At 51.4% G+C, this 20629-nt stretch overlaps 1 protein-coding gene across 1 annotated transcript; it reads left to right on the forward strand.

Moving 5' to 3' along the window:
- Positions 1-10623: 10623 nt before the first annotated feature.
- CCDC182 (coiled-coil domain containing 182) lies at positions 10624-11085 on the forward strand (the record flags this gene model as incomplete). The annotated part of the gene is made up of 1 exon (XM_080826638.1): positions 10624-11085. The coding sequence occupies one exon, from the start codon at positions 10624-10626 to the stop codon at positions 11083-11085; it is 462 nt and encodes a 153-aa protein (XP_080682764.1).
- Between the last annotated feature and the right edge of the window lie 9544 nt (positions 11086-20629).

Here is a 20629-nt window from a genome sequence, read left to right on the forward strand (position 1 = left end):
ACCAATGGGAGTGAGTGGGAGCCAGCGACATCAGGGACGCCTGACCAGAGATAGGCCAGGCAGGACTTGGCACAACCCTAACTCTCTGACAACACACTTCAGAACCACTGGGTGGGTACCTTCCACATGCTGGATTTGGGGTGTAGACTCTCAGCCGTGACCTGCCTTCTCAGCCATCCTGGGGGTGGGGGTGGGAGGCTGCTGGCCAGCATGTCCTTGTCGGCAGCGGGAGGGGTGCAGGCGCTTGAAGAGTTAATGGCCTGTCAGCCTTATCAGATACATACGAATGGAAGATGGACAAAGGAAGCTACCCCTTGTAGGACTTACACACCTAATTCCCCCGGGACCAAGGTATAGCCTCATGAGGCTGGTGGCTTTTCCGCCTCAAAGGGATAGTGCGTGCGAAGCCCCTGGGCCTGCTATGTGGACAGCACTAAATGAAGGGTAGGAGTTATTATCATTATTTTTATGTTTGGTAAATTATTATTATTATTAATGCAATACTTACAGGAGAATCACTCGACAGTGTACTCAGTCGTGAAGAACAACAAAATGCAGGACTGTGTGTGAAATGCTGAAAAAAGTATTATAATGAGGAAGTGTAATTAGGGACTTAATAATTTCTTTTTTAGCTAACTGAGAATGGATTTCCCGCACCACGTGAAGTCCATTGTTCGGTTTCTGCCTGTTGGACTCTCACTGGGGTTTCAGTAATTCATTATGTGGAGAAGTGGGGGACTCCCCGGAATATAAAAGGCCGGCTGGAGCACAGCCTCCCTGCAGAAGGAAGAGAAGGGAAGCTGCTTGGGCCGCCCCCTTCGCCTCCTCCTGGGCTTCTGCGGTGCCCCATGATGGCTGACGAGTGGGCATTCATGGTGGGTAGATACACTTAGCCAGGATTACTGGGTCAGGGACACGGACGTCCACACTCCCTCAGTAGGCTGGGCCTCCTGAGTTCACTCCTGCCCTGGCCAGCTCTGACCATGAAGACTTCCCTCCCTCCCCGATCACCGCATGCTGGGCAATCACACAGGCCAGGAAAAATCTGACCCACAGCATCTGACTAGTGCAAGATTCCCAAGAGAAGAGACTAGGGAGGGAGGAGAAAAAGCACAGAAGGCAAGAAGACCTTTCACATTTTCTAATCAAGGAAGCAGGTGTGACATGGGTTAAGTTTAAAATCCTCCTCCAGCAGTTTTTGGGGTCTAGTATTAGGGAGTCTCAGATATTGATTAGCTCAATGATTTATTATTATTATTATTATTATTATTTTAAGTAGGTTCCTCACCCAGCTTGGAGCCCACTGTGGGGCTTGAACTCATAATCCCGAGCTCGAGACCTGAGATCAAGACACTTAGCTAGACACTTAACCAACTGAGGCACCCAGGTGCCCCTTAGCTCGATGATTTTAAAACTGACAATCTTCAGAATCATCTGGGGGCCTAGTTAAAACACAGACTGCTGGGGGGCGCCTGGGTGGCTCAGTGGGTTAAAGCCTCTGCTTTCGGCTCAGGTCATGATCCCAGGGTCCTGGGATTGAGCCCCGCACCGGGCTCTCTGCTCCGCAGGGAGCCTGCTTCCTCCTCTCTCTGCCTGCCTCTCTGACTACTTGTGATCTTTGTCTGTCAAATAAATACATAAAATCTTTAAAAAAAAAAAAACAACACAACAGACTGCTGGGCCCCACCTCCCAGAGTGTCTGATTCAGAAGGTCTGGGTTGGGTCTGAGAATTTGCATTTCTAACAAGCTCCCAGGTATGCTGAACGTTGCTGATACAAAGACCACGCTTTGAGAAGTTTTGTTGTAGCACATCAGAATGATTTTGGGGATCTTGTTAAAAATATTAATTGCTAGGGGCGCCTGGGTGGCTCAGTGGGTTAGGCCTCTGCCTTCTGCTCAGGTCATGATCTAGGGGTCCTGGGATCGAGCCCCGCATCGGGCTCTCCGCTCAGTGGGGAGCCTGCTTCCTCCGCCCCCCCCCCCGCCTGCCTCTCTGCCTACTTGTGATGTCTCTCTCTCTGTCAAATAAATAAATAAAATCTTTAAAAAGAAAAAAAAATATTAATTTCTAGGTCCCCTGTAACAGTCATGATGTGCTTGGCTGCAATTAACACAATGCCAGACAACAGTTATCTGAACAAGAAAGATTTAGTCAATTATCAGCTAAACTGGAGGTAGATAATTTGAGGTTTGGTGTTTTATGTTGTAAAAAAATGGGGGGGAGGGTGTCTTTTTATTTAATTGCTTATCTTAGGTTTGTTGCCTCATGATTGCAGAATGGCTGCCACAGTTCCAACCATCATTTTCTTATACAACTATGTCCAAGGCAGGAAAAGAGGCAGGACCACCCCCAACTCCCTGAATCTCATTCTTTTACATCAGACGTAATACTTTTCCATATACCTTTTATTTACAACTCGTTGGTATGAAGTGCGTCAGAGGCAGCAGCAATAGGGAATGGCATTATTGAATGTATCGATGCATCAAGCCTCACTGCCTGGGGCTGGGTGATGGCTCACCTTACCCGAGCATGTTATTGCCTGATCAAAATAAAATTCTATGACCCAAGGGAGAAAGGAATGTTATTGGGCAGAGACTAATGTGTCTGCCCCAGCTAGGGTGACTTGTCCCAGATCTCTTGGGATAGGTCTGGTTTTAAAATGTAAAGTCTCACATCCTAGGAACCCCCTTAGTTTAGGGCAAATCAAGAGGATTGGTTGCCCTAACTCCAGTCTCCCAAGACCTGAATTAGCATCTCTAAAGGGAGAAATCCAGACCTTAAAAATGACTTTTAACACTTCCCCCCAAAGATTGTAATGTATATCAAAGTTTGAGAATCACTGGGCTTAAGTGTCTATGAAACCAAAACAGCCAGCCTCAGAGCGGGAGGATGTTCCAGACGGAGGGATGTGGGTAAGACGTAGGGCTGGGGGCTCTCACAGGATCAAACTGAATGTTAAGCCTAGGCAGGCCTGGGATCTTCAAACTCCATCCTCGGCCTGCTTCTTGTCCCTTCGAGAAGGGCCAGGCTAACCTGAAGCCCCCTGCTGTGGGTGGTCTGGAGTCCCGCAGCCACAGAGCGTGTGACACTGGACGTACTATAGGTCCCAAGTGCTCTCAGGACAGACAGCCCATCTTAGTCACCTGCTGGAGCAGCGAGCCCCATGCCTGGCTCATCGTAGTCATTTGGTAAATGTGTGTTGAATGAACGAATGCATAAATGAATGGGGAGGGCTGCACTCTCGAACAAATATAAACTCTAGCCCTTGAGCCCCTAACCATCCCTGTGACAGCCAAGTGCCCAGAGCCAGAAACTCCTCTGCCTCATCTGTGAGCGGGCAGGATCCTGTGACCTGGGGTGGGAGTGGGGTCCCATCCTGGGACCCCAGGTCACAGGATGCCGGCACCCTAGCTCCCCAGCCCAGGCTTCTGTGGGAAGCAGTGTGTGTCCCTGCCGCACAGCGCGCTGGGTAACTTTCCGATGGTTTGAGGTCATTACTCATCATTAGGAGTCCTGGTGTCTGGAGTTTTCCAGGTGATCAAAGCTCCTCTGTCTGGAGCAGCCAGGCAGGCCCTGGTGTCTGTCACCAGTAATCCCCCCGCCTCGCCAGGCAGACAGTTAAGTAACCCAGGAAGGAGGGGATTTGGTTTTTAAGCTCAGATAATTCAGCCTGACACCCCGACATGCAGACAGTGGCTCTAGCCTAGCCTGAAGAAGGCCCGGGCCAGAGGGGTGCAGGCCAGAGGGAGCCATGACGCCTCTCGGTGTTAGCTTATTGTAGAGCCCCTGGGCTCCCTCCTGCCCCTGCTCTCCTCCCAGCTCTCCTCAGGGGGCTGTGGGTGGGAAGGAGACTCCGCCACTCACACGACACTGGGCCCACGTCACCCCTCTTGCACACGCTCTGTTGCATCTCCCCAGAGACTCTTCTCCGAACCCAGGCCTGCCCCTTGCTTCCCCAGAACAGGAGCTCCCAGTGGGCCTCTTTGCTTCCTAGTCTCTGGCCGGGGTCAGGGTCCAGTTCGCCTCCCCAGGCCCCTCCCCACCTGGCACGACCTATGTCACTGCGGAGGAATTGCGCTGTAATTATTCGTGCAGGTCCTGACAGTTCAGTAAGACTCACCGATTCCTTCCGCGATGGGGAGGAAGGAAGGAGGTTTTAGCACAATGGTGTTTTCTGATTTTAAGGAAAGATGGGGATTAAAAGTTTGGGCCTCTATTTTTTTTCTGATTGGATCTTTGTGCACAAAAGCTTGCTCGTGCTGGTCCTAAATGGCACAGACCAAGGTTCCTGCCCATGTGGAAGGCCGTCAGAGCGAGCAGGAAACCAAGAGTTTATGTAAACGTCCAGGTAGCGACATCCCGAGGGGTCCTTTAAGAAAATTGGTGTTGAGGGTGAGGGTAGAAGATTCCAACTGGGGTGATGTCAGGCCCTTCCTGGCACACTCTCCGGGCCACCATGCGGGCCTGTGGGCTCGGGGGGGGCTCTCTTCTGTGAGGCTTCTTCTGCCCCAGCTGAGTTCTGCGCCCAGCCGAGCGGTGGATGGTGCAAGACAGACGTCAGCACGCCCCAGCACGCTTTGGAGGCCCTCCTGGCACAAGCCTTGGCCTCCAGGGCTGGAGAGGGGCCAGCTCCTCTGGGGGCAGGGGGGTGGGGCAGAGGAGGGGGGGCCCTGCATTTCTCCTGTCCAAGGACCACTCCTGTGTCTTCAGACCCACTCCCACCAAGATGTTTTACATATTTTAATTAAAGTGCCGCCCTGGGCTGGCAGAGCCCTGCTAGATGGCTCCAGTCCGAGCCGCAGGGCCGCAGCGGTGTGAAACACGCATCCGACCGTGGGCTCCTGCTCTGGAGAAGGCTTTGGCAAGCACCCCCGAGGCGGGGCCACTCAGCTTCCAGGAGGGGAAAGGAGCTAGGCGGGTGGCGGGCAGGTGGCGCGCGCATCCAGGGGTGGCCAAGGCGGGGGGCTCAGTGATGGGGGAAGGGCTCAGGTAGGAAATGGCACAGAGAGTTTCCAAGGACCAGCTGGCGGGTGGGCTGGGGATGATCAGACTCTTGCAGACACACGGCCCCGTGGACACTCCTTATCAGTGTCAAATTATGACAAATGGCGATGGGTAACAGTTGCTGGGTGACAGCTGCCACGTCTCAGAATGAAGCAGGTATTTTTAGCACTGCGCCTTGGGGCTCTGGCTCCAGGTTAATTAATCATGGGGAACAGCACTGAGTTTGGTGCTCGCTCCTAGGCCCCGCACCCACACCAGCCTTGTCCCCATTCCCCAGACTGGAATACCAGCCACAGGGGCCGGAAGGCAGGCATAGCTACGGTAGCCCTTGGTGGCCCTCACACCACATAGGGTAGACTGTGGGTACTATCGCATGCCTCTCCACGGCTGGGGCCCCGCACCCCTCCTTCCCTCCTTCTCCCCGGGGCCCCCACTCAGTGGGGCCTTTTAAGTTCCTCCAGCCCGTTCCTGCCTAAAGCCTTCCCACTTGAGCTTCCATTTTGAACATGACTCCCAGGCGTCCTCCCCAGGCTATGTCACCCCAAATGCCCTCCCTCCCACATGCCCTGCCTGAGCGCCCTGCCCCAGGCTCTCTGGCACGCTGCCCGGTTTACTTGATTCAGAGCACTTAGCACCAGCCCACCTTAATTGTTGATCGCTTCACTTTATTTTCTGTCTCCTTCTACTGAAGCGCCACTGGCTTGAGAACAGGGGTCTTCTCTATCTTGTTTCCTGACTTAGTGTCCACGGGGAAGGTACTCAGTGAATGTTACCGGATAGGCGCTTGGATGGATGGTTGGACGAAAGGCAGGATGAGTGGATGGACAGAGGGAAGACCCTTTATGGGATTTAAAATGCACTGTGTCAAGATTGTTGTCATTGATAGGGGTCCATCTGGGGAGACGCTGGCTGTGTCGCCGCATCCTCGCCCAGGCCAGCAGCTGCCAAGGGAGGCCCAGGGGATTCTGGGAAAAGAATATTCTGGCTAGGACCAACAGCTGTTCTGCTCTAGAAACATCCAACCACATGCTTTTCGGTGTTTGTGAGAGATTGCTCTAATTTTGTTTTCTTTCATAACTTTTTCTTCAGATGGGGAGAGATAGACCCATTTTCAGGATTTCCTAGAAGATTATTTCTCCACGCCACCTGAAGGCTGACATCAGTAATTCATTTGGGGGAATTACGCAGGGGCCTTTTGCCATTTCCTCTTCAAATAGAGCTATTCTTCGCAGAAGCCCCAGCTGGTTGCCTATCCTCCCCATCTCACTTGGGCACAGAACCCCAATATTATATTGGGAGGCCTGGGAGGCCAGGGTTCCAGGGAGGCCAGGCCCAGCCCCAGCCCAGAAGGGGACCCTGTAATGTGTGTGAGCTATCTTCAGGACCTCCGTCCCCTAGCCAGTGTGTTGGGTCAGGAATGGGGCTGTGAGCAGCTCTGGAGGGTTTCCCTCATCTTGAAAGATATACACAGGGGCATCTGGGTGGTAAAGTTGGTTAAGCATCCAACTCTTGGTTTTGGCTCAGGGTGTGATCTCAGGGTTATGAGATCACGGCTCCACGTTGGGCTCTGCGCTCAGTGCAGAGTCTACTTGAGACTCTTTCCTTCTCCCTCTGCGGCTTGTGCTTGTGTTTTCTCTAAGTAGATGTATCTTTTAAAAAAAAAAAAAAAAGGAAGAAAGAAAGGAAACATACGAAGGGGCACCTGGGTGTCTCAGTTGGTTAAGCATCTGCCTTTGGCTCATGTCATGATCCAGGGTCCTGGGATCGAGCACCGAGTCAGACTCCCTGCGCAGTGGGGAGCCTGCTTCTCCCTCTCCCTCTGCCCCCTGCTTGTGCTCTGTCTCTTGCTGAAAGAAAGAAAAAAAGGAAGAAAGAAAGAGACATACATGAAGGAATGCACCTGAGACATGTCCCATTTCCTGATCCTCAAAAGGATCAAGTTTATTTTGTACGTAGAGTCAGAGCATGGGGAGGGCACACATTACAGAGGCTGGGGGAGGCTGATGACCCAGGTGGCTTCCATTCTTGAAGGGTGGGCAGAGCCCAGCAGGAATGTGCTTCAGTCCAGTGGTGCCCACCCCTGCACCTCCTAAAACATGCCCACTCCTGAGCCCCTATCCATTCCAGTTGTCCGATTCTCAGGGGGTAGGGGTCTGGATCTCTGTGGAGTTGATACCCTCCTGCCCTGGCCCCCCATTTTTTTGAGACGCGGGGAGCCTGTGAACTGTGGAAACAGACCAGGGACAGGGAAACCCTCCTGACAGTGGCCCGGAAATGCCTTGCCAGAGATGCCCTTGCCATCCTGAAGGGCCCCAGTCGATCTGTTCCCTTCCTTTCCTAGGACTGGAAGGAAATTTGTGAGGAAAGCACAGCCCTGGATGGTAACTCTTCCGGGAGGAGCACATTCAGAGCACACGCACGTCGGGTTGTCCCAGCTGAGGACTCTCCGAAGGTTCCAGAGGTCTGGGGTCTTCTACGGACAGAGTGCTCGTTCTCCCTCAACCTTGCTGAGGCTCTTGTGGGAGCAGCCCTCCCTGGCCGGTTCCGGGGAGCAATGAACCGAAAGCTCCTTAAAAAGCACCAGAGAGATTGAGAGATTGCCATTCCTTCTTAACTGTTGCTGCTTTGCTTTCACAGTTCTGGTTATGACCTCCACCATTCCCTCTGGGGGACAGAGAGAAAGGGGCAGAGGTTCCAAATCAGAGAGAAAGAGGCACAAATAGAAAAAGACACTAAAAAAAATGACAGAAACCAGAAGACCCACGTTCTTTCTTTCAGTGACTAAAAAAAAAGTACTCATGGAGAACCTACTATGTGCGGGACTGCACACCCACCCTTAATGGGTACACCACGAGACGGAAGCCTGTCCACACCAGCTCCGCAGACCCTCCACGGGATTTTAGGCAGGAGAATAAAGAACATGCTGTTCCAGCTCAGGCCAGTAGGTGACGCCATATCAGAGGGAAAGCTAGGGGAGTCGCTGGATTTGATAGCCACCTATGGACATAAATTCAATTTCGTTTAGTTCTCTGAGTGCCATTATGTGCAGGGCAACAGGCAGGACACTCGAGGGTACATAGGATGAGAAATGCAGGGAGCCTGGTGGCTCAGTTAAGCGACTGCCTTCGGCTCATTTCGTGATCCTGGTGTTCTAGGATTGAGCCCCACATCTGGCTCCTTGCTCAGCGGGGAGTCTGCTTCTCCCTCTCTCTCTGCCTGCTCCTCCACCTGCTTGTGCTTCTCTCTCTCTGTCAAATAAATAAATAAAAATTCTTAAAAAAAAAAAAAAAGGATGAGAAATGTACGCTCGCTGTCCTCACGGAGTTTATTGTGCTCTTGGGGAATGGAAGGATAAGCTCCCAGGTCACAAAAAAGGTGAAAGGGGTAAGTGCCTCAGGAATGGTTCAAAGGAAGGCCTGCGTGGATCTTAGGACCAGAGACTGCAGAGAAGCCATCTCCCACCTGCTCACATTGTATCAGAGGGAACAGTGAAGGGAGGTAGGTGACTGACCCGTGGCCCCACAGCAATTTCAGACTCCCAATCTGCTGACTCCTACAACAGTGCTCTTTTCACCAAACATTCTGCCTCAATAACGGGCTGCTGCCCCATCTTGAGATTCAAAATACTTCCTTAGTTTTGCCATTACCTCTCAAAATGCCCCCTCTGATGCCTCCTGCAGGACACTCCAGCTAGGTCAGTCTCTCTCAGGCCCGGCAGCTCTCCTCATTAAACGTCCTGTGGTGCTGGGGTCTCCTTGCACCACTCACGAGAGCTGACTGTGTGCACCTCTACCTGGAGGTGCTCAAAAGCAGCCGTGGTGGGAGCATTCACACCATGGAAACTGGGAACAGCTATAAATCAGAAGCTTCCCCTTGCCCCCCCCCCCCACCTCTGCCCACCACCCAGGGAGCTGCACACCACTGAATTAGCATCCCTGCTTTATAGAGGAGGTGAGGTCGTCTGCTGAAGACACACAGCTTATAGGTGGTGGAGCTGAGACCCCTCCCTGGCAGTTTGTCCTCGGGTGCTTAGCTTAGGGCAAAGCCAAGAGAACCCAGAGCCCTTGGATGCTTGGATGCTTGGATGCAGAGGGGAGTAGGCTAATCCTTGGTTTCTTGTGTGGGTGCTACCCATGGTGGTGTCATTAGCGTGATGTTAATGTTGGAACAAGAAACAGTTTGGGCAAAATGGGAACTAGTCCAGCTTCGGATAGATTGGATTTGAGGCACGGTGTTGGAGAGATGCTCACACGTGGAGGCTAGGAGAGAAGTCGGCCCAGGACACTGAGGCAGGCAGGATAGAGGTCTGTTCTTGACTAAACTGACAAAAGCTAGCTAGAAACATTTTCCTTTCTTAGAGTATTCAGGTAAGAAGTGCGAGATTCACCCTTTGTATGCTTCTCATCTGTGTTGACAATGAGGCATGACCCAGCAGGGCAGGAGTGGGGCGCTGGGCACTTGCCCCACTTGCTCCCTGGTCAAGGTGCAGAGTGAGCACTCAGTACTTGCTGCATAAATGAGGGAGTGACCTGATTTCACCCCACACAAAGCTGACTCAGCACTGCCGTGGACCACACATTAAAACTTACGTATGTGCCTCGTAAGTGCCTCGTATGTGCTTCTAAGATGATCTAGAATGCTGGCATTGTTATAAGAGTATGGATGTGGGGGGCGCCTGGGTGGCTCAGTCGGTTAAGTGTCTGCCTTTGGCTCAGGTCATGATCCCAGGGTCCTGGGATCGAGTCCTGCGTCAGCCTCCTTGCTTGGCCGGGGGCGGGGGGCCTGCTTCTCTCTCTGCCTGCCGCTCCCCCTGCTTGTGCTCTCTCTCTCACAAATAAATAAATAAAATGTAAAAAAAAAAAAGAGTATGATTTGAAATAAAAAATTACTTTCCTTTCTTTTTCTCCTTTTCTTTCTTCGTCTTCTTCTTCGTCGTCATCATCTTCTTCTTTTTCAGCATTTTTAGAGCTAGAAGTGAGCTTAGGCATCATCTCTTACAATGACCCATGGGATTTCTTGTGCCAGGGGATCTGGAAGGACAAAATCCTAGGTCAAGAAAAGAGTGTGAAGATAGTAAGTGCTTCAGGAGGAAAGGCTGTGCAGACTTTAGAAGGTCTGAGATGGCCGAGAAGCCGATTTGCCTGGGAGGAGCAGAGGGCCAGAGACCGTGCGTGGGAGAGCACCCATGCCTGGCTCACTGGCCCGGCCTGCCTTGCGCTGTCCTGTTCGCTGCCTGGCTCTGGGCCTCGGTTTGTCCCTCCAGTAAAAGGAGAGACTGCGCTCTGGTTCTGGGAGGGGAAATGAGTCAATGAAAATCCACATAATAGGAAGACAGCTTGGGCAGATAAGCAGAAATAGCCCTGTATACCAACCAAGGAGGCTACAATATGCAAATGAGTCGACTGTGGCTTTCCTCCTGGTTGGCTGAAGGGGCCCCGACATCACAATGCGCGGGGTTTCTCCACTCCAAAGGATTGTCTCTAGCCAAAAAAAAAAAAAAAAAAAAAAAAAAAAAAAAGAAAGAAAGAAAGAAAGAAAAAGAAAAAAAAGAAAGAAAAATTCACGGACTAGACAGGTCTCTTCGCTTCCTCTCTTTGTCCAAACGGAAAGAGAAGCTATGGAACCCCTCTACCATGCTGGGTCCATCCTCATGCAGGTAAACACCTTACAAGGGAAGAAGATGGTGGAGAGCGGCCTCCAGTCTGGAGACTTCTCCCTCCCTCAGTCCTGGCCTTCCTGCCTCCTGCCACCGGCCGACCTGGAGCTCCTGCAGCAGAAGGTAGCCGGGGTGCAGCGGGAGCTGGAGGACTTTAAGAAGGAGGCGCTGAAGGCCATCCGTTACCTGGAGGACGCCTTCTGCGAGATGAACGGGGAGCTAGCACAGCAGGAGGAGCAGGCGGCCCGCGTGAAGCAGCGGCTGAGGGAGGAGGAGGACCGGGGCGTCGTGCGCAACAAGGTCCTCACCTTCCTGCTGCCCCGCGAGAAGCAGCTCCGGGAGCACTGCAAGCGGCTGGAGCGCATGCTGCTGGGCTCCGGCCGGGACGCGCCCAGCGCCCCCAGGAAGATCCAGACCGACTGATGCCTCCCCCAGCTGGAGCCCAGCTTCCGAGGAGCAGCCGAGCAGAAGATTTTGTTTTCAGTGGAAGGACCAACCCTAAGTCCCTGTCCATTCGCTTCCCCTCCCCATGTCCACTGCTTTCCTTCTACCTCAATAACACCTTGCTGAGAGGCGAACAGGCCCCAGTATGTTCTTTGGTGAAGCTCGTTTGCCCAGCATCATCACAGAAGGAGGCGCCCCACCCCTCCGGCTTTCAGACACCTGTAACTTTCACCGTTAACTGGTTTCCTGTTTGTAATGGTCATGTCGCTCAAATGTATAACATGGTTGTTTTTAATCTTCTTAAATTGATGTGTTGAACAGATTTACCTTTCTTTTCATGACTCAAGGCTCTCCTGGTCGTTACTCGATGCATGGTCCCCTGAGAGGTGCCGATCGTTCCCCGGAGCCCTGCCCGGCCTCCGAGTATTGTCCTTTTGTGGTTCACATCCCCGCCTAGTGGGCTTTTCTGCCTGCTTTCCCAGTTAGACCGCCCTGTCTCACCTGTGTTTGCTGATTTTGGCACAGCTGAACTTCCTTCGCATTTAGTCTGGCCGAAGAGATCAGACACAGCTCATTAGGGCTGGGGTGGGTGGGGTCCGGAGAGTTTCGTGCGCGGACGCACCGAGCCTCAGACCCCGTGAGTGGGTGGGTTCCAGAGAAGCGCCGCTGGCTTTCACGCCTGACCCATGGAGCAGAACCGGTTACGGTGTCCAGACTTTTCTCAGGCCGTGTCCACACACCATCCCCCCTACTTCTCAGGCTCCTTTGGGCACAAGTGCCGCTTCTCCATTGTGCCCAGGCGGAGGCCCCCGTTGTGCCCAGGGGGAGGCTGACTGTAGTTCAAGGCCGGTCCTCTGTGCTCATCACCCTGTTGCCCGTTTGGAACCACACCATGCTCTTCATGGACTTGCTCTTCTGGTGACTTGGGGCTTCCTTCACTGTCACTGTGTCTTTTAGTTCCAGTGAGACTCTGGTTCATCGAGCTGCATATCCTCTCTGTGGTCCCCCCACCAAATGCTGCCATGTAATGGGTTTCTCCCCCAAACCGCAGAAGTGAGAAGTGACTCTGGAGGCCAGAGTCCGCTCCGGAGCCCAGCCGGGCTAGGATGGGCCTCTGTCCTCCCAGTCGGGGTCTCATAGCCTTGCCAGACCCTCCAACATTCTTCTTCAGCCCCATCTGCACTCCTGTTTCAGAGAATCACTCCCAAGAAGATTCGAGCATCTGGAACCCCCACGCTGACCTTCACACAAGGACCGTGTGATCCCCTGCTGATGGCTCTATCCACCCGTCACCGTCCACCCTGAAGGCTGCATCCCTATTTTAACTCCAGACTGTTTCTGCCTTGGAAGGTACAGCTGAAGAAATAGTAATACGGACTCTAGCGACATTCCCATCACCGCTGGAGTTACGGTTGTCATGAATGAGCTGTGTTCCAGGCCCCAGGTTCGGCCCCTTGAAGGCAGGTACGGCTCTAACCTTCACTTGCAGACTCCGAGGAAGCCACAGCTCCGAGAAGCTAAGTTGCCCAAGGCCACATAGCTGATAAGTGGTAGGGCTGAGATTTGAGCCTAGGAATGTCTAAGTCTAGAGGCCTTGCTTGTTTTAACCACTGTGTAGTATTTGGGGAACTTTAGGAGTGTCTGCTGAGCTCTGCTTGAGTACACGAGGGGAGCTTCGTGATCTTGCTAAGGTGAGCTCTGCGAGAAAGGACCGTTTTTGGGGGGGCATTCCCGTACCTTTAGAACTTGTGTGGGACGCCTGTGTGAGTACAAATGTGTCTTAGAAAGAGAACTTGATCGGCTACCTAGAAGAAGGGCTTTAAAAGAATCAACTGCTGGGTCCCCTGGCTGGCTCAGTCAGTAGAGCAGGTGACTCTTGATCTCAGGGTCGTGAGTTCAAGCCCCACATTGGGCACTGCGCTCATTTAAAAAAAAAAATCAGCTGCTTTGTACAAGAAAACTGGCTCTAATGCGAATTCACGTGGAAAGGGCTTTGCGTCGACTGTAGGTTCAGCGGGTAAATATGGCTGCTCAGGATTGACGGTGTTTGTGGGAATTCTGGGAGGAGGGGTAAAGGAGCCCAGGCCAGAGATCAGGAGGGACCAGGTAGAAGCTTCCAGTTGTCCCCTCCCCTCCCAGCGGAGCTGTGGGGACAGTGCTTAATTCTCCCAGCAGCAAGGTGTGACAACACGTGTGAAGTATTGTCAGCCAGGGAGGCTTACCCAAGTCTCGGTGTTGAAGGTTTTGCTGGTGGGTAATTACCGGCCCGGAGCCCCTCCACGGCTGACCTTGCTCACTCAGCCTCTAGCCCCTCCCAAGGTCAAGCTGATACAGCTTGGCAGGGGCTCCGGCGTGAATCATGTGATTAGCATTAAGTATCTGGTGAGGCCCAAGGCCGGGGGTAAAACAGAGACAGTCTTATCAGAGAGCAGACCGCAAGGACTTGCTTGGAGGTTATCTCCCAGGGCCTGGGGGAGCCAGACCTTTCTTGGAACAGGCGGGTTTGGAGCATCTCACAGCTGCCGAGCTACCCTCTACCTCGGGGCCCACAAGCTGCCCCCACGGTATGTTTTGTTTCCTCCAAGGGACTGAAACCAGCTTTCCAAAAGCATCTGTCTTTCGTGGCTATTACCCGCCCAGAGGATGCGTTCATTCTAAGCCTTCTCCTAACTGTTGACGGGGACCCTGCATCCAGCAGTTGTAATAAACTGTATTCACGTGTGTAACAGCTTTTCTTACTCTGCAAAGAGTTCTAGTGAATCACTGAACTTGAGGGTGGTCTCGGGGACCCCTGACACCATGTCGGATGCACTTGATGTTTCATCCACAATCACCTCGTGAGCAAGGCACTGTTATCCCTGTGGCAGATGCAGAAACCGAGGCACAGAGGGTACGTACTGAGCCGAGGATGTACAGCAGGACTCTGGGGCGTCCTCTCTTGACTACCATCCCACACCAAAGCAAGGGACTTGCAGTGATGGGCTGGCCCCCTTTCCTGGGAGGTGCCATAGGGACGGCCCTGAGGCCCTCCCATGGCAAGGAGTCATCCTGGAGTGACGAGGAGGAGGAGGAAGAGGCAGGAGGCTTGGGAATTTCCTGGCTTGGAGAGCTCAGGTGCACCTGTGTCCAGGTTGGGTTAGACAGGCGTGCTACCTGGAGACTGGTCCTCGCCTGGTTTTCTCGGCGGCAGGATTTCAAGCTTGCTTCTCTGTCGGGAGCTGCAAGTCACCTGATGTCCATGATGCTGACTTCTTTGAGGAGACTTTTTTTTTTTCAAGTAACAAGACATCTGAAGTAGGTGATTGGTTCAGGAAGTCAGCAGTGACAGGTCTGAGTTGGTATCCCTGCCTCCTCTTTCCACCTTCCTCACCACCCCTCCCAGCCCATGGTCACGTGATTATGGTTGTGGGGGTGCCAGAATTGTGTCGTCGCTCAGCGACTTCCAACAGGGGAAGGAAGGGCAGGGCTTTTCTTGCAAGCCGCCCATTCATCAGAAAGGAAACCCTTTTGCAGGATCCCCCGGCAAGTTTTCTCTGACATCTCTTTGGCTAGACCTGAGGTATTCGCCTGTCCTAAACCAGTTGTGGACAAAGAGGACAGCAACGGCCACAACTCAGCCCCAGTGGGCACCTCAGTGACCCAAGATCTGAGCTTCCAGCTGTGAGTGTGTCTGTTGGGTGGTAATCAGCCCCACCTGCCACAACCTCAGCCTTACCTTTTCTGCTTAATAGATACCGAGGGTCGGGGTGCCTGGGGGCTCGGTCAGTTAAGTGTCTGCCTTTGGCTTGGGTCATGATCTCAGGGTCGTAAGATTGAGCCCCATGTCAGGCTCTGTGCTCAGTGGGGAGTCTGCTTGAGATTCTGTCTCTCCCTCTGCCTTTCCCCCCAGTTGTGTGGGTGCTCTTTCAAAGAAATAAATCAATAAAATCTAAAAAAAAAAAAAAAAGAAAAAGAAAAAAACTGGATGGTTTTCTCCCTGCCAATAGCCATAGTTCTCAAACACTTGTACAAGCTTGCTGCTCCTGGGCAACTCCCAGCCCATAGAGGGCTCCTGAGATCTTACTACACCTGGTCCCACCTGAGGGCGCCTGGCTGGCTCATTTGGCTCAGCAGCTGACTCTTGATTTCAGCTCAGGTCATGATCTCAAGGTCATGGGACTGAGTGCCGTGGTGGGCTCTGCGCTCAGCAGGGAGTCTGCTTGAGATTCTCTTTCTCCCTCTCAAACAAATAAATCTAAAAAAAAAAAAAAAAAAGACACATTGGCTCCATCTTAGGAAAACCCCTGGCAGCTAAGAGAGCACTCCCCGGGACCCCAAATCCTGTGTCTGCTGCAAGATAGGAGCTCAGGTGAGGGGCAAGATGGCTGAGTGCAGGAGAGCTGAACATGTAGGCTTTCCCACGGGAAGCGACAAAGTTTGGCTGCCACAACTGCAGTTTTCCTGACAGCAAGCACCAGGAAGGAGAAGGCTCTGAGGGACAGCAGGGCTGGGCAGAATTGGGTGGTGTGGGTGGGAAGCAAGGGTGTGGGTCTGGGCATCGGCTTCATTCCCCACGCAGAATGTGACCTCCTGTTCGGATCCGGTCCATTTAGTAATTCCTGAAGTGCTAAGAACATCAAGCATTGGCCATCATTCCTGCCCCTTTGACATTCATCAGGTGTAGATCTTTCCTTGTTTCTCCCTGGAAAAACAGTTGGGCAGCGTCTCAACATGTTGAGCGTAGAGTTATCACGTGACCAAGTAATTCCACTTGTAGGTACGTGCCCAATGAACATAGGTCCGCACAACACTTATACGTGAATGTTCATAGTATTAGTCGCAATAGCCCGAAAACGGAACCGCCCAAATGTCAGTAAATGGATAAATAGGGTGTGGTACATCCATACGCCAGAATATTATTTGGCCATAAAACAGGAAGGAACTACTAATCATATAATATTGTGCTAAGCAAAGAAACCAGTCGCAGAAGTCCGTGTGTTATAGGACACCATTTATGTGCAAGGTCTGCAACAGGCCAATCTGTAGAAAAAGAAGGCAAATTAGTGGGTGCCTGGGGCTATGGGGTTGGAGGTATAGGGACAGCGACTGCTAGTGGGTATGACAAACGGGCTCTAAGGTCTCTGTGCATTTTTTTTTAAAAGATTTTATTTATTTATATCACAGAGAGAGAGAACACAAGTAGGCAGAGAGAGGGGGAAGCAGACTCCCTGCGGAGCAGAGAGCCTGATGCGGGGCTCGATCCCAGGACCCTGAGATCATGACCTGAGCTGAAGACAGAGGCTTAACCCACTGAGCCACCCAGGTGCCCCCTCCGTGCACTTTAAATAGGTGAATTGTATGCCAAGAGAATTATATCTCAATAAAGTTGTTAAAAAAATAAAGTGGAAGTACAAATACACAGTGAAAAAACAGAAATGATGCTATGATTTACAATTCAAATCCCTTTTAATATTGAGAGACACAAATCAAGGCTAGGATTATTTTATTTTTTTTTAAGATTTTATTTATTTGTCAGAGAGAGCACAAGCAGCAGGAGCAGCCCGCAGAGGGAGAAGTGCCCTCCTCACTGAGCGGGGAGCCTGATGTGGGACACAACCCGGGGACCCTGAGATCAGGACCGGAGCCGAAGGCAGACGCTCAACCAACTGAGCCACCCGGGGGTCCCAATACTAGGATTATTTTAAATTGTTTTTATTTTATGGACATTCTAAAGCCTCCTGGGCTCCAAAATTTACTTGGATTGCATATGTAAAAAGTGCACATAACAGGTGCATCACAAATGATAATTGAATTCAAACTGCAAGTAAGGCATAAAATGTTGCGATCGATGACCTTGAGTGACCTCCACCATCTCCAAGAAGTCTCAGAAGCGTGGCAGTGTGTGTGGAAGACATTGTGCCCAACTGCGTGCTTGACTCCCTTCTCCAGGGTCATGGGAGATGGAAATGCTAGATGGAGATCAAGCCCCACCGCTCCGTTCCAGCCTGGAAGATACCTCCTATGGGGTAAAGACAGCATCAGGACCATGTCGCTCAAGATGCTGTCTGCAGCTGTCATGTGACCAGGAGCCAGTAAAGATGTCTTATTCAGAGGTCTTTTCTCTGGCATGTCTTGTTTCCAAAGGCTTTACTCTGGTGAGATCTCTTGGTTGACCTCCTGTTCATCTCACCTTCCTTTGGATTTCCTTTCAACAGCAGGAAGGGGTTCTGGATAGGCATTCCAGCTCTCAGACAGACCACCCTGGTTTGAGTTCCAACCCTGCCCTCAGCTTCTGTACAGCACAGGGATGTGACTTTACCCCTGCAGCGCCGTCCAATAGAACTTACTGTGATGACGGAAATATTCTATAATTCTGAGCTGTCAGATTGCCCTGGTACCCATGTCTGGTTGTTGAGCTCTTGAAACGTGGTGAGTGAGATTTAGGAACACTGAATTTTAAATTTTATGTAATTCTAATTAACCATATGTGGCTGGTGGCAAGCCTCAGTTTCCCCACATTCCCACGGCGATAACAGCTCTGCCTACCTGGTTGGGACTGTTGGGTGAATTAAGAGAGGAAATATATGTATGGCAGGATAATTGACTGAGATTTTAATTACAGTTTGGTTCCCTAACCCACAGATAGGCTGTGTTCCCTGCCGCAGGGACTCTTGTTTGTGGGGCCCCAAACAGATGTTTTGAGAAACCCAGAAGGGCATCTTGGCATTTGTGCTTGGAAGCGTAAGTTACGGAGAGAAATTATGCTGGATCAGCCCAGAGTGCAAGGTGTTGGGATTGTGGAAGGTGGAGGCCAGCTCCCAGGCAGAAGCCAGGTCAGGAGGCTGGATCTTTGCATTCAGCCTGGTCCACTGGGCTGGGTGCAAGCGAGCAAGGGGCTCCTGTCCTCAGGGTGGGGTAGGTTATGTCTCTCTCTCTCTTCATGGAAAGCACAAAGGGAGTTCCTTTGGGAGATAGCCGGCATGTTGTCGTTGGAAAGACAGTCAAGTCAAAGCTCACAGGGGCTGAAGTTTAAAACCAAGGTCTGGGGCACCTGGGTGGTTCAGTGGGTTAAGCCTCTGCCTTCGGCTCAGGTCACGATCCCAGGGTCCTGGGATCGAGCCCCGTATCGGGCTCTCTGCTCAGCGGGGAGCCTGCTTCCCCCTCTCTCTCTGTCTGCCTCTCTGCCTGCTTGTGATCTCTCTGTCTAAGTGAATGAATAAAAATCTTTAAAAAATAAATAAATAAAACCAAGGTCCAAGTGGAAATGTCACCTCCCCGGGCTGGAATCGGGACTTTGAGGTTGCGGAGTCCGAAGGTCAGAGCTGGGAGCCCTAGCCCCAGAAAAAGAGGAGGTTTCTGCCATGGGCCGGCAGGGCTTGAGACACAGGATGGGGAGCCCAGCTATAGCCCAGAGTGGACACTTGGACTTCCAGACATCCATCCTCATTGGAAAGGTTCTCAAAGATGCTCTGACAAGTGAGGGTGTGAGAGAGACGGGGAAGGCAGGCCCCGTCCCTGACACTCTGAGAGAGGACCCGAAGTGTGTTCGTAGTTCCAGTGTCCTTGGCTTGTCTGTCACCATCCTGCCGGGTTATTGCTTCAGGAGGGGGAGCATGGCCCCATTTCTGGGTTTGACAGTTCTGGTGGAGTCAAACTTGTCTCTACTAAATAAATTAGATCTCTCCAGGGCAGATCAATATTTAATGTGGGGTTTAAAAAGACCGACTCAGGAAATGAGTTTAAAAGTGGAAAATTTGCCTTAGGTAGCAATTTCTGAAATACAGCGGTATCAGGGGACAGATTATTCAAACCCAAGCCATGGATAATATAAAAACAGTTGAACAAACCAAGTTCTGCTTCCCGAGCATCGGTGACTCTGAATCCCCAGCTCTCTTACGTGCTCCTCACAGGGCGTTAGTGCCAGCTGGAAGAGGCCATCTATTGTGACAGAGTCTCTTCCAAAGATGGCCAACTCCTATACAGCAGCCCCCTCCCTCACCTGTGGCAGACATCACTAATCAATCCCAGGCTTCTCTCCTCTCCACTTGGAGGCAGACTCATTTTTTTCTCAAAACTGCGCTCCAGGCAGCCACCATCTATCAGCCAGCATGCATGTGATGTGAAATTTATTTCCCACCCTCCCCTAGTCCAAAATCCTCACTTAACAGAGGAGAAACTCAAGGTTACACAGTGAGTTAGGGGGCTGGTCTAGGACCGGAGTCTGCTTGAGTGGATTTCTCCTGCTGAGAACGCATGAGAGGTTAGGGTTCCATCAGTGATCCTTTTACTGATCCCTCTGTGAGCAGCACAGGGCTTTCCTAGAGTGGCACTGAATGCTTTGTTCTAGAGCTAAAACTGTAGAATTTCACAGCTAGAGAGTGGCTTAGTGGTCGTCTAGTTCTGCTTGTTCCATCATGGAAAAAATGAAAGCTCAGAGAGGTCAAGTCACTTGCCTAAAGACACACAGCTGGTTGCTCTCTTCTCTCCATCAGTAATATGCCTTCTGATTCTGGAGCTCTCATTTTGAGGCCTTGGACAAATCACTCCAATGTTTGGACTGCCAGCAGTTAGACCCTCAGTGCCTAAGACTTGCAAAAAGTGTGCATAGTAAGAAATGTACAGCATCTCTTTTGATATATATAATTTTTAAAGATTTAATTATCTATTTGACAGAGAGAGCGCAAGTCGGGTGAGTGGCAGGCAGAAGGCGAGGGAGAAGCAATCTGCCTGCAGAGCAGGAGGAGCCCCATGTGGGACCGGATCCCAGGACCCCAAGATTACAACCTGAGCCGAAGGCAGTCACTTAACCAACTGAGACATCCGGGCGCCGCTATTTTTGGTATATTTTGATGTTTACATGGATACGTTCAGATTTAGCTTTCTAATAATATTTTGTTTGGCTGATGCAAAAACTGGCTTGTATTCTCTAAACAAATAGTAACTGGGAAACTAGATATGTGCTGGTCCATGGAGAGGTGTCTGTTTCCCGTGAACATCTTTTCAAAGACTTTTTTTGGAAAAAAAAAAAAAAAAAGACTTTTTTTGGTATGCACATGTGAGCAGGAAAATGATGGTCCCTAGGAGAGAAAAGAAGCCTTCTCTCTCCAGAGTGGAGGGACAATGCCAGGTTTAACGTGACTGGTGTGGCCTCCATTTTCCCATCCATAAAATGGCAAGGGTGATATTTGTCCTCCCAAGTTCAGAGGCAGATCATAAAGGTCAAATGGAATAATGTCTGGGAAGGAGTTTTTGAAAAGTAAGGGATTATTGTGACAGGCAAAGGGGACGAAGCTGGCAGATGCAGGCGAGGTTCTCAGGAGTGAGAGGCTGGGGAGCGGGGAGGGCAGCGAAATAAGAGGCTGCCTTGGCATCAGAACACGGGCAAGAATTTCCATGCCCTCATTACCATGGCGCTCCTGTCAGATTGAAACCAACCTCTGCTTTACTGCTCGACTTGCTGTGATATTTTAGGAATGGCAGCCCAAAGGAACACCGCGTTTGAAAAAGGTCGCTTTCCTGAATTTGCCACTGGGCATTATTTTTA

Source organism: Martes martes (genome assembly GCF_963455335.1).
Source record: "Martes martes genome assembly, chromosome: 16".
Lineage (NCBI taxonomy): Eukaryota > Metazoa > Chordata > Mammalia > Carnivora > Mustelidae > Martes > Martes martes.